The sequence below is a fragment of the Cynara cardunculus genome (assembly GCF_001531365.2).
Source record: "Cynara cardunculus var. scolymus isolate 2C chromosome LG 5, CcrdV1, whole genome shotgun sequence".
NCBI classification, from domain to species: domain Eukaryota; kingdom Viridiplantae; phylum Streptophyta; class Magnoliopsida; order Asterales; family Asteraceae; genus Cynara; species Cynara cardunculus.
Genome location: NC_037532.1, coordinates 33,335,311 through 33,349,099, shown reverse-complemented (window position 1 = coordinate 33,349,099; position 13,789 = coordinate 33,335,311). Strand labels below are relative to the sequence as shown.

The 13,789-nt window shown below is 34.9% G+C and overlaps 2 protein-coding genes across 4 annotated transcripts in view; both read right to left on the bottom strand.

Moving 5' to 3' along the window:
- LOC112512674 (molybdate-anion transporter) overlaps positions 1–4,465 on the bottom strand; it is a 5,616-nt gene extending 1,151 nt beyond the window's left edge. Inside the window, exons 1-8 of the mRNA XM_025118758.1 lie at positions 4,165–4,465; positions 3,385–3,529; positions 2,573–2,741; positions 2,175–2,430; positions 1,792–1,880; positions 1,285–1,467; positions 707–792; positions 368–452 (exon numbers count right to left, since the gene is read on the bottom strand). Of these exons, the coding sequence (XP_024974526.1) occupies positions 368–452; positions 707–792; positions 1,285–1,467; positions 1,792–1,880; positions 2,175–2,430; positions 2,573–2,741; positions 3,385–3,529; positions 4,165–4,360 (1,209 nt within the window). The 5' untranslated portion in view covers positions 4,361–4,465. The remainder of the gene's footprint in view (positions 1–367; positions 453–706; positions 793–1,284; positions 1,468–1,791; positions 1,881–2,174; positions 2,431–2,572; positions 2,742–3,384; positions 3,530–4,164) is intronic.
- Positions 4,466–9,529: 5,064 nt separating this feature from the next.
- Positions 9,530–13,562, bottom strand: LOC112513259 (acyl-CoA-binding domain-containing protein 3-like). 3 transcript variants are annotated; one of them, XR_003069270.1, is made up of 5 exons: positions 12,712–13,562; positions 11,204–11,309; positions 11,026–11,119; positions 10,753–10,819; positions 9,530–9,861 (listed from the first exon to the last, which is right to left on the bottom strand). XR_003069270.1 is itself a non-coding variant. In XM_025119470.1 (5 exons), the coding sequence occupies exons 1-5, from the start codon at positions 13,428–13,430 to the stop codon at positions 9,850–9,852; spliced, it is 993 nt and encodes a 330-aa protein (XP_024975238.1). In that variant the 5' UTR covers positions 13,431–13,561; the 3' UTR covers positions 9,530–9,849. The 3 variants fall into 3 exon arrangements, 2 of the variants coding, with proteins under 2 accessions (XP_024975238.1, XP_024975237.1); XM_025119470.1 differs by having other exon boundaries at positions 11,031–11,119; positions 12,712–13,561; XM_025119469.1 differs by lacking the exon at positions 9,530–9,861 and adding an exon at positions 9,875–10,617 and having other exon boundaries at positions 11,031–11,119.
- Between the last annotated feature and the right edge of the window lie 227 nt (positions 13,563–13,789).

Genomic DNA, 13,789 nt, shown 5'->3' with positions numbered 1-13,789 from the left:
TTTTACGGTTTTTACAAATTGGAGTGGTTTTCATTTGATCGCTCCTATATATATATATATATATATATATATATATATATATATATATATGTATGAAACAATACCTTAAATCATAACCTTAGATGAAATAATGTGAAACAATACGTTGAGATGGGTTCTCTCGGGTTTGAGTCCACAAGTTCCTCTATTTTATCTTTATTTAAAGGTATTACAGATATTAACAGTCAGTCACAGTTTTCTTAAACTATATGTCAAGTGGTGCAATTTTCATGGAATGGAGGGTTTAATACCAAATTGAAAACTATATTAAGTGGCATATTTTAATTTTCCAAATCATCTGCCAACTTGTATTGATCTAGATACATACCTGAATCAGACACAAGAGAATTGCTGCATTTGCAGGAGCTAGAGAAAGGCTAATCATTCCTCCACGCAGCTCGTTTGGCACATACCTGTATATGAAATCAGCAAAACTCGGAAATTACTCCTCACTTAATTGAAAAATGATAAATACGGAATTTAGGGTGCATATGAGGAATTCCCATAGCCCAAAAAAACTGGTTGGCCCAATAACCTTCAAATCAGCTAAATACCATGATGGAAGTCATTGGTAGCCCAGAACTGAGCTTATAAGAAAGTTACAAAACCCATGTGGGACGGGTTGTTAAAATATTATCGAAGAAAGAAAATGATTAAGATAGCTTACAAAGTTCTCAATCTGGCCAAAGAAGGTAAAACCAAGCCAATACATGCATGAAACAAGCAAAAGAGTCCTACAAGAATTCCGATTTCCTGCACAAGTTATTTAACTCAATAGCCGACAAACCACATCTCAAGAGCTATCATTATGTAATCTTCAACAAAAGAATTAATACAAGCATCACCAACAGATTCTCTATAATTTTTCTAAAATTGGAGAAGCAAGAGTGAAAATCTCCAAAGAGAACTCCATTCAACTCCAACGGTTTCTCTCCATTTTAAGATTTCAACACTAATTATATTATTAGAATATTTAAAAGATTTATCGTCCTAACAAATTTTCAAATAAATTTTATATCAAATGATAATACTTTCAACTTCATTGGTGGGAACAGTAGAAAAATCATTTCTCTCTCTTCAAAATTTAATTTTGGGGAGTCCTCCAAATTTGAAAATCTCTCTCTCTCTCTCTCTCTCTTTCCTACTTTCTTCATTTTGAAGAAAGTTTTGGAGGACCTACTGGAGCAAAAAAAACTCCAAACTCATCACTTTCTCCATTTGGAGAACCTGTTGGAGATTAAGTACCTGATAATCATAAGCTACCATGGACAGAACAAGGCCTGCTATAATGAATGCATATACAAGGCAATCCTCAGTCCGAAGGGGCAATGGTCCATTTATGAACCATGGAAACATCGTACTTCCTAACATTCGAGCTCCCAGCAAACAAGGATATATGACGCCAAGATGAACTTCTCGACCATCAGCCTGAAATCAACATTTATTAGATAGATTAGACAATATATTCTTCAAAATCACCAAATGAAGTATAAATGAACTTTTCATTGAAACAAATTGGCACTTGAAACCCATGTGAAGTCCAGAACAAACTTGAACTAAAATCAAGTACATTCATAATCTATAATATAAGACATGTAAGTAGGTCTTTCTACGGAACAACACTTTTAGGCAAATATACAGATTAAGGGTCTACTAGATTATACACTACTCCTCGTCACGACTTCTGAAATAGTAATCTAAAGAACACATTCCATTGATGTTGGTGAAATGAGAGTAAGATGTAGATCATACCACTATGGTTGGGGCCCATAATATCCAAAATGCAGCGACAGAGAACTGAACGCAACATTGTGCCCAGCTCAACAACCATATTCTTTTATCTGCAAATAATGTATTACATTTATGAGAAACTTATCTCATGAACATATACCCTCTACAATATATCATACAAGACATGTGAGGTAACTTTTTCACAGCCTCATCATATATGAAAACTCAACTCTCAAGCAGCAAGCTTTTGGCAGTTTATATGCATCTAGGAACGCAATCCGACCCTAAAAGTGGAACTGTGGAATCACATTCTATTGCATTTGAAAGTGTCCTCATTCACAATTCCAAAGGCTGCATATGGTTCCTTATACTTCAAGCACACACACACAGAGAAATGTCTTTACCGAAGAAGATATGTGTACTCAATGACACCCGATACTCCTTAAATGTTGATGGTGGAGACTCTCTCCATCCTCGTGTGATGAAAACGATACTGATGAGTGCCAGTAATGCAGTAGAAGTGGAAGGAGAAACCACATTTTTCTCAATGTCGTTATTGACCAACCAATTTGCAAGTACTTGGCTACCAATTAAAGATGCAGACTCAAGAAAGGTCATCAGCCAAAACATTTCATTCAATGAATCTAGCCTGTGGCCTAGCTGCAAAGAATAACAAGATATCTGTAGTTATCAATGTCGGTCAGGAGGAGGAAAGGGTAGGGTGAAACATATTATTGGAATTGTACCAGGTAGAAATTTTCTAACTAAAACAACAATTATTGAGATGTGAAAAACCACAAACCTTGTCATGCTCAACCACCATCCATGTCTCAAAACCAAATAAAAATATTGAACTGGCCAGAGAGAGACAAATACTTGCTAACAGAATGCTTGGATGTGAGAAAAGCCTCTTCCAAACAGCAACAAGAAGGTGCAGGATGCAAAACACCAAGCAAACTTTCTTTCGACCTCTGAGAAAAACAGGCATAAGAAATTAAGAACGAATGTCAAACATGTAATATCCCATGCAAACAACTACCGAACTGTATGGACTATGGATACTAGTTAAGATGCATAGTTGATTTGCTCTAAACAACTTGATTATTGATATGAAGCAACATAGGAGGATCTCTTACTCTATCAGTACTATGAAAGAAAAACAATGAAGTAAATAAATAATAATAACAAGAAATGGGCATCACTTGCCACATACTAGCCAAGCAATTTCGATACCATAAGGTCCATAACTAGATTCAATGTGTATTACCAACATCTTGAAGAAGTAAGCAGGGCCAATGATAAACATCTGAATGGTGACTAATATCTGATAGTCCAAAAACACGAATACAAGTCTAAATTCTAAAAATAGTTGACTGGCTTGTTGATTTATGTTGCAGTCCTGTCTCAAAGATTATTCCTAACAATATCATACTATGGCTGACGTACTTTGTCCATTGTAGTCATTCAGGTTTAGATATGTAACCATTTCTAAGGTAATCAGAACTTTCCAACCGGCAATTTTTTGCCTTGCATCCAACATCTTTGATAATATGCTCATGTAACAACATTAACTATAGAAAAACCTAACGGGAAATATCAATGAATAGGACGTACATTAAGTCAGACAGCATGCCTAAGCAAGTCCCAACAAAGAATGCAGATACACAACCAATGATGAGATACGACACCATTTGCTCCCTACTCGCACCAAAGTATGCCATCTCGTACTCCCCAAACACTGACCACATACCTTCCATTACTAAAGAAGCAAACATAAAGAGTCATTACCCAATTCAATAACAGTGACTTCGATATACACAAGCATAACTCGCTTGGAACAGCTTCAAATCAAACATGCTCAGAAAATAGACTTAAAACCATCTGGGGATCTAAAATGTGCAAGTATAAGGTATAGCACAATCAGCTTCAATTAGTTAAATATCCCACCAAAAGTGTTGAACTTCAAGTTTAAACAATCTCAGACGTTCCAAGAAATTGGTTTCATGATCTGCTCTACCAAGCCAAGTTTTAATAGATGTAAGATCATTCAAATTTTGAGTAAATGTTCGTTCAGCGAAAGAAAATTTCACAAAATCGAATAATGAGATTAAAACACATCTTGAATCAAGAGTTATTTCTAAAGAACAAACAATAATTAATGAGTTTTCGCCATCATCACAGCTCGAAAATTAAAAAAAAAATGAAACTTGAGTGAAGTTGAATGTTAAATCTACAATCAACATCAACAAATACCATAAGTAGACCATCCTTCCCTTGTTAATGATCTCACTCGAGTTAGATTTCATCTTTAAGTGCATTTACTTTTACAATGTTCACTTATGCTATTCACGCAAACTGAAGAACTGAAAATGACAATGGAGGGGAACTGCTTGCCTGAGGAGATACAAAACAGGAGAAGAAAATTTCTCTGAAAACGAAGCAAAGAAGACGGCAGTGATTGATCGAAGACTGTGGAAATCCTGCTTGAATTGTGAGGTAAACAAACGACTGAGAGTAAGCATGATAAGAATATGAAAATGGACAGAGGCTGATTATTTTCCCAAACTTCGCTCTCAATTACAACGCCCATTGAACAATGAAGTAAATCGTCGGTTTAGGATCCAAATCAATCGTTATAACGTCGCCGGCGATCGAATTTCATCAGATCTCTTACATCCGATGGATTGTGCGCCTCAATTTGGGCCTACGAAATTATATACGGTCCGACCTAGCCACTTTTTTCAAACACCATTTTCTATCCCTCCTCAAAATGAGCCGAACACGGGTCGGATAAACCCGTCCTGGTATTCAATTCGAAAACCCGTTTTCCAGTATACCCGTTACCGTACAACAATATCTGAAAATATTAAGGAATTGTTTGTTTACCTCTTACTAGTGTTATTAAAAAACAGTCTCTAAATTGTTAAGAGGTGAATCTTGTTTGGCAAAAAAAAAATTATGTCTCTTAATGGTTTTAAAACACTTTGAATAATTTTGTATCTAAGAGGTGAATCTTGTTTGGCAAAAAAAAAAATTATGTCTCTTAATGGTTTTAAAACACTTTGAATAATTTTGTATCATGAGCCTCTCTTAACCATTTAATGTTCTAATTTCGTTGTAAATAATTACCAAACAATTACATTTCATTTTACATTATATCATGAGAGCTTCTTAATCATTCTAACCACTTAATCATTCTGCACCAAACCATTCAGCAACTGTCAAACAAGCTCACGATGACTGGTTAATGAAAGGTTACAACTTTATTCTTAAGATAGCTTTTGGTGAGCAGATTGGATGGGACGAGACATGATTGGGTAGGACAGGACGGGGTAGGATTGGACACGACTAATTGTTTGTTCTATATTTGATACAACTAGAACATGATTGGACTAATTGTCTGTTTTACGTTTGATAATCTAAACAGGACGGGACTAAACTGTTAAAATAACCAGATTACCCTTGTTTACTATTTTTTATAATATGATAATTATAAATAACATAAATCAACTAAAGATTTGAATAAATTTACTCGTAAAACTTAGAATGAGTTACATAAATCAGATCTTTATAAATTTTATCATTGTAAACTTATTTAAAAAATTTAACAAACCATTTTAAAAGAACTAAACATTAAAAAAAGGTCACCGTAAATTTAGTTCGAGATTCTTTTTTAGGTTATTTTTACCTCGAGGTTCTTATGTTCCACCAGCAATACAGGTTCTTCTTACTATTTTACTTTGAGGTTCTTCTTCCACCACCACCCTATATCCTACTCCTCGATCTTCACACGCCGTTGTCTATTCTCTATATCGCCTATCATGTTGTTGGCCACTGCCATCAATCTCCCTCTTTTTGATCTGTTTTTTGTCTAACAAAATAAAGAAAAACAAAGATAAAAAACATATCAAAAAGAGGGAGATCGATGGTAAATGCCAACAACATGATATGCGATATGGAGAACAGACAACGATGGGGAGTGATAACGGTGTTTGCGTAGGGTTTGAATGACGTAGCTTTTAGGAATGGTAAAACTAATTTAGGTTTATTCTAAAACATTTCTAGTCAGTTTCACGTAGCTTTTTTGGGTTAAAAGAATGTAGTTAACCAATTATTAATAGTTTGATGGTTTATTTGTTTTAAAGTTCAAGAACTTAATCTTTCAAAATAAGAAAGTTTAATGGTTTTTTCATTCAAAAAATAGTTTAAGGACTTAATCATTCAAAGTAAGAAAGTTTAATGGTTTTTTTATTAAAAAAATAGTTCAGACACTTATTCATTCAAAAAATGAATAATTCATCGGGTTTTTTAGAAACTTAGAAAAACTAAAAAACTATTTTTTATTCAAAAAAATAAATATAATCAAAATTAAAAAATAAAAAAAAACCAAATTACACCTAAAATGATAATTTTATTATATTTAATTCGTCGTTCATATTGATACATCTTTTTATCATGTTTCACTAGTTTTCTATTTTTTTTTTTATGGTTTCCTCTTAGTCAAACTCGTTAATCAAAATCTCATAAAATATCATATCATCTAATGATGACTTACCATCTGGGTTGGGATGAGTACCGTCTATTAGCATATTAAATCTTGGTTTTTAGTACGACCTTCAAAACTTTGGGGCCTATTTTTACTTGCACTTAGGGCTCATATTTATACAACCCAACATGTGCTCAACGAATACCTATCTAATGTCGTTCAAAATCAAAAGCGGCTATCTAATTTCAAAATTTGTTGATCAAAACCAAACCATTCAGCAACTGTCAAACAAACTCACGATGACTGGTTAATGAAAGGTTACAACTTTATTCTTAAGATAGCTTTTGGTGAGCAGATTGGATGGGACGGGACATGATTGGGTAGGACGGGACGGGATAGGACTGGACACGACTAATTATTTGATATATTTGAACATGATTGGACTAATTGTCTGTTTTACGTTTGATAATCTGAACAGGACAGGACTAAACTGTTAAAATAACTAGATTACCCTTGTTTAATATTTTTTATTATATGATAATTATAAATAACATAAATCAACTAAACATTTGAATAAATTTATTCGCAAAACTTAGAATGAGTTACATAAATCAGATCTTTATAAATTTTATCATTGCAAACTTATTTAAAAAATTTAACAAACCATTTTAAAAAAACTAAACATTAAAAAAAGGTCACCGTAAATTCTTTTTAGGTTATTTTTACCTCGAGGTTCTTATGTTCCACCATCAATATATTCATTGTTCCACCAGCAATACAGGTTCTTCTTACTATTTTACTTTGAGGTTCTTCTTCCACCACCACCCATATCCTACTCCTCGATCTTCACACGTCGTTGTCTATTCTCTATATCGCCTATCATGTTGTTGGCCACTGCCATCAATCTCCCTCTTTTTTATTTGTTTTTTATCTAATAAAATAAAGAAAAAAAAAGATAAAAAAAAACATATCAAAAAGAGGGAGATCGATGGTAAATGCCAACAACATGATAAGCGATATGGAGAACAGACAACGATGAGGAGTGATAACGGTGTTTGCGTAGGGTTTGAATGACGTAGCTTTTAGGAATGATAAAACTAATTTATGGAAAAGCAAGCAAAGAACTCCCCTTTGGTTTGGTGGCCTCCTTCAACCGCAGCGGGAAATGCTATTCGTGCAGTAGTAGATCAAGGTATGCAATGAGCAGAAGTCATGACCACGCAGGGGCAGAGAACCCGTCGCTGTCTCGGCTGTGCTACCGGAGGCTCTGGGGAAGTCGGAATAGGAGAGCACTCATCTTGGGGTGGGCTCCACATCAAAGTAAAATATAGTACTTAGTTCTTTTTTCTTTCATTTAATGCCTATTGGTTTATTCTAAAACATTTATAGTCAGTTTCACGTAGCTTTTTTGGGTTAAAAGGATATAGTTAACCAATTATTAATAGTTTGATGGTTTATTTGTTTTAAAATTCAAGAAATTAATCTTTCAAAATAAAAAAGTTTAATGATTTTTTCATTCAAAAAATAGTTTAAGGACTTAATCATTCAAAGTAAGAAAGTTTAATGATTTTTTCACTAAAAAAAATAGTTCAGAGACTTGTTCATTCAAAAATGAATAATTCATCGGGTTTTTTAGAAACTTAGAAAAACTAAAAAATTATTTTTTATTCAAAAAAATAAATATAATCAAAATTAAAAAAAAAAAACCAAATTACACCTAAAATGATAATTATTTTATATTTAATTTGTGGTTCATATTGATACATCTTTTTATCATGTTTCTCTAGTTTTCTATTTTTTTTATGGTTTCCTCTTAGTCAAACTCGTTAATCAAAATCTCATATAGATATCATATCATCTAAAGATGACTTACCATCTGGGTTGGGATCAATACCGTCTGTTAACATATTAAATCTTGGTTTTTAGTACGACCTTCAAAACTTTGGGGCCTATTTTTACCTGCACTTAGGGCTCATATTTATATAACCCAACATGTGCTCAACGAATACCTATCTAATGTCGTTCAAAATCAAAAGCGGCTATCTAATTTCAAAATTTGTTGATCAAAAACAAAATGACCCTTTGATATTCTTCTTACTTTTTCATTTTAAACATTTTTGGTGTTTTAATTCGTAACATTTTTAAATTTTACAGTTTTAGTATGAGTGTGACAAGGCCTCCAAAAAGATTGGGACGACCCTAGTCGGGATGCGAACAACATATACCACATCCCCTTACTTTAACATAGCGAGTAATGAGGTGGACATCTTGTGGAATGGATGGGAGATACGGGGTACGACCCTAAACACCATACCTATCCTAAGACACGTTATTTACCTCCCTGTAATGGTTCTGGCTTGTAGGACCAGTACAGTGGGGCGATGGTGGTGACAACAGTGTACAGTGATTACTGGTGCTTATGGTGGTCGTGGAGGACATGGAGATGGCAGATAGTGATGGTTGTGGAGGACATGGAGATGGCAGATGGTGGTGGACATGCAGAAGTGGTAGTTGTGAAGAAGATAGAGGTGGTAGTGGTACCCAATGATGATGGAGGTGATGTTTATACTTATATCAAATGAAAGTAAATTGGTAACCTAAGCATCTCCAATGCATAAGTCATTAAAATACTTTTTACTTTTGTCACGTCAGTTTTCCATTAACATTTTTTTTAACAAAAACCTATTTTTATAAATCATCTTCAATGCAAAAATCTTTTCAAATTTTTTTTTCATTAATTATATTAATAATTTATCCTCATCAATTTAAAATATTTCATAAAAGTCTCTGATTCAATTTGTCGTTTCAAAAACAAACAAAAATAAAAGATAATTATATAGATATAAAACAAGAAATCAATTTGTTAAAAGAAATAAAGACTTTAAATAGATGATATATATATATATATATATATATAGATAGAGGAGCGATCAAATGCAAACCACCCAATTTGTACAAACCGTGCAAACCACCCTCATCCGTCGATTTTATTGTTTAATCTTATGAAATTTTTTCATGACATTGTTTAATCTTGTGAAATTGTTTCATATAATACTTTTTTTTATGAAGTTGTTTCATATATGGTTATGAAATTTTTTCATATAATACTTAATAAAATTTTAATGAAACTGTTTCATGCATTTCTCTAAAATTAAAATAATGAAGATGATAATATCCATGATTAACATCCTCTACATTAAAAATGAAAAATTATGATCGGTTGAATAACATGGTTTGCATTTGTTCTCTCTCTATATATATTAACCATGAAAATTGAAATATAGAAATGCCAAAGGAACTTTTCTATCCAACAGCAGCAGTAACACCAATAATGCTTACAATAATAATGATAGATTAGATACAAAAGAAACAGATTTCCAGCACTTGTCTCCAAAATGCTAGCCATAACCAAACATAACAACTTCTTTATTTACAAATGATATCATCATCATTATTACTTATATGCTTCATTGTCGACGAAAACGGCGACCTCATCTTACAAGACTGCCAATGCTGCAATTCTCAGTTAGACGATCGACTAATGTGAGAGATACTGCCAAGGAGTCAAGATCAACCCAGGAAGAACTTTCGCGTCATTGTTTCTCCTGAATATTTGTCCAAAAATACGAAATGTTAGAAACACTAATACTACAATCTAGGTGAGAGAATATGTGAAACCCCGTTAGATTATTCTTCAAAGAGTAATAAGTAGAGAAGGGAGGTTTGAACATATATGGAGGAGAAATCGTCAAAGTCTAGCTGATGTGGGACACCAAAATGCCCCCTCCAACAAAGGTTAGACGTGTGCAGATTGTCCCAGAGTACTGATGGGGAGCTAGACGTGTACAGAGTGTCGATTCCCTAGAGTGACAGAGAATATTTGAAACCCCCCATTAGGCCATTAATTATCCTCAAAAAGAGCCTTTTTAAGGAAAGAAAATAGGATCAACATATATTGAGGAGAAATGGTCCAAGTTTAGTTGATGTCAGACTCTCAAAGGATATGAAGTTACTGTAGAACACGGGAAGCTAAACACTGAACATAGTGCATCAAGGCTCCTTGGATTTATTTTTAATCTTTTGGTAACTGTATGTGTCCTAGCCAGCTTGTACACACCGACTAATCTCATGGGCCCTGAAGATAACAGTCAGGAAAATCCCCAGTGGAATTGAAGAGACCTGACTAGCGACCTATGAAGGAGAAACCTCAAAGCCTAGTCTTTATTAGCCAGTTGAGCTGGCTCTCAAGGTTGGCTCTTCGCTTCTTGGATTTGTGGGGGCTAGGGAAAGAAGATTCATACAACTTTACTTTGCGCATTTGAACTTGTGAACTTCCTCTCACAAATGACTAAGTGTACCAACTGCAAATGGCAAAGAGGCGCGTTTATTTTGAGATATCCCATAAATGGAATTCGCTGCATTTACTTTGTGCGCGGGGGGAGGGGGGGTTATAACAAATCATTCAAAACAAAAAAGTCGTGAATTCAAACGCATACCCCTATTATGATGGTTGAACCTTCAACAGCCATGAGATCAATGCATGGATTCATTTGCTCCAATGTTCTGCTCAAGATAGTAAACAGAGGGAACTTGATAAGATGATGAAAATATCATATGCTTCGTCAATCATTTATCAGCTAGTTTATCAGTCAACAACTAATTTTTCAGCCAACAGCTAACTACTGCTAGTTTTTCAGCCGACAACTAATTACAACTAGGTTTTCAGCCAACAGCTAGCTTATCGGCTACTTTGGCAAGCGTAGCCTTACCTTACCTCTCACTTTCAGCTCCAATTGGTGTTTCTTCATCCGAATGAAGTTTTCCAGATATTCTGGTAGCTATAAAATCTTGCATATCATCTTCCTGAGTAGGTGTGCATAAATTTTTTATTCCAAATGAATAATGAAAGAATCAATAAACAACTAAATAGCATAATTTTTTTCTTACTGAAGCATGATTTCCCATCCAATCAGGAACATGTCGAGAAAGAAGAGCAATATATTGCGCCATTGCTTCATCTCGTCCTAAATTTTCTAGACGTTTCCAAGCATTCCTGATAAAAGGTTCCATAAATTTGATATGTTAACAGTCATAGAGAAGGAAATAACAAACGGAAACAAAAAAACAAAAAGTCTGCTACAAGAAAACAAGGAACGAGATTCTTGTGAGTTCTACAAGATTGTGCTTATAAGATCAGCTCTGCTAGAAAGATAATGGAAAAGAACAGAACTAACTACTTAGGGTGCGTTTGGTATGTGGATGGGACTGGCAAGGACAGGATGGCAAAAGTGTGGTAGGCGGGTGAAAGAATTCACGAAGATTTTAAGGTTTCAATTTTATTAGCAGTAGTTTAGTAATTTACCAATCGTGTCTCTTCTCCTTGATTTTTGTTCGACCGATTTTGGTGGGAAAGAAAAAATGCATTTTTGTCAAACTCATGTCCTCCACTTTCCTCGTCTAATGTCCCGCCTAACTTGGGACAACAAATTTTTCTATATCCTCTCCCACATACCAAATGCACCCTAACAATGAAGCAATTACAACAGCACATATCGGTTACTACAATCAAGAACTTCTAGTAGTCTTTCGTATAACGAACAAATAAGTATTCCATTATCATGTTTTCCTGTTTCCTATCTATATTAAAGCCAGAAACTCGTAAGATAAAAGTAGAAACCATCTTGAGATCTCCCCTTTTCGACCCAATTGTAAAGAGTAACAAGAACCTAAGATTAGCAACAGCTTTGATGAGCTCTTCTGCTAAGGGCATTCCAAAACTACAGGTTGAGTTACAATTACATCTAGAAATGGCAAGACAATTAAAAAGATGAGTAAAAATAGAGGCCATAATTATTCATTTAGTTGCCGCACGAATCTACAGTACAAATTCAAGTAGGGTGTCAAATGCAAAGAAACAAGTGCAATAAATTAGTGGCCACATTCATTGGTATCTACATCATGGAACAAAGGACCAAATGTTACCAATTTAGGCAAAATGCCCTTGGGCGGTTAGCTTAGTTGGCAAAGGGACGGAGCAACTTTGCTCAAACACACAACAACACAATAGGTTCAAGTTTAAATCCAGCAAGAGATTGGGCTTGAACTGCTCCGCTAGCCTCAGCCGTTGAGTCAGCTTGAAAATGCCTCCTCACATGCAGTTCCTAAGGGGTCGGTTCCGTGTAGGCCGGTCGGGGTTGTTGGTAATCAACCTTTGCTCAAATTTAGGCAAAATAACCATCAATTTAGTTCCTTTCTATGCTACTTGTCACATTGTTTCACCTTCAACTCAAAAAGTTCTTTAGTATCATATTCATATTTCCATGATCAAGATTTTCTTGATCTAGCTTGACATCCAAATCAGAATCCACACATTTTTTAATAAAAACTCACAATTTATGTTCTTTTCGTACTCAGATAAATGAAAATGTAGTTCTTTGACAAGGAAAAGATGATACCAGTTGTCACGAGCAGAGATCTTGAGAGCCATCGGTTGCGACTCAAAGCAAGGCCCTTCAAGTGCGACTTTATGAAGCCCATAAAACTGCAACTTTACCTCATTGTCAATCAAACTTACCCGATCAGCACTGATTTTAGATCCCATAAACGCCACCGCAGCACCAAAATCCTTCTCCAACTCCGTGGTCTCAATCCCCTGCCAATCATCGTACAAAATCCCATCTCCCTCCTCGATCTTCACTTCACCACCGTCATCCCCACCATCAACGGCGATTGATTCCTGTTGCAATACAATGGACTTCATACAATCTTCTTGTATTGATGATCCCGAGACATTAACCTCACCACTTTTCACCAAACCAACAGAAGCATCTTTAAAGTCGGTTCTTTCAGGACTTTCATCAAACACATAACTCGCACCAACTTCACCGACACTTTTTGTGTCTTCCATCACACACCCACTTCCTAATTCAGCTTCAACATATCCTCCACAAACAACATCTTTACTAACTTCCACCGCATCTTCAAAGTACCCAGCTTTTTCCTCTTTTTCAGAATCACAAACAACCCATTCTTTCTCTATCTTTTCTTCAACCCTTTTCGATACCGTTGAATTCCCATCATCACCACCGGATGCCATTGAAAATAGCTTCACGACTAACAAAGAAACTATGAGAGATAAAGAGATCGTAAACACTAGCTCCTGAAAAAGCTCCATAGCTGTGGCCAACGATAGAGATGGTTCAAAACGCCACAAGGGTTCAAAAAATGGCAGATTAATGCCAAACTTCTTTTGATGATTGAAAGAGATTACAGGATAAAAAGGAATTTTGCGTATGGGAGTAAAGTATATACGATATTCCAATTCAGTTCTAAATTTCTAATGATGTATTTATGTTCTGATGTGTTGAACATTTCGGGCTGGAGCCCGCCAGCTTACGTGTCCAAGGAGTATTTTTCCTCAATATAACCGGCAAATATTTTAACTTTAGTACCGCTTAAAACTCCCTTATATCATATTTGGCCCCTCAAATATCAGAGGTTTGAAGTTTGAGTCCTTTAGGTAAATCTTATTGC

What these genes read in the sequence shown, in the direction of transcription:
- LOC112513259 (XM_025119469.1), bottom strand. Translation starts at nt 13,430, where the DNA reads ATGGAGCTTTTTCAGGAGCTAGTGTTTACGATCTCTTTATCTCTCATA. An exon ending in ATTGGAGCTGAAAGTGAGAG is followed by an intron (nt 10,820 to 11,030) that starts GTAAGGTAAGGC and finishes TATCTTGAGCAG; the next exon opens with AACATTGGAGCAAATGAATC. An exon ending in GTTCAACCATCATAATAGGG is followed by an intron (nt 10,618 to 10,752) that starts GTATGCGTTTGA and finishes TGCCATTTGCAG; the next exon opens with TTGGTACACTTAGTCATTTG.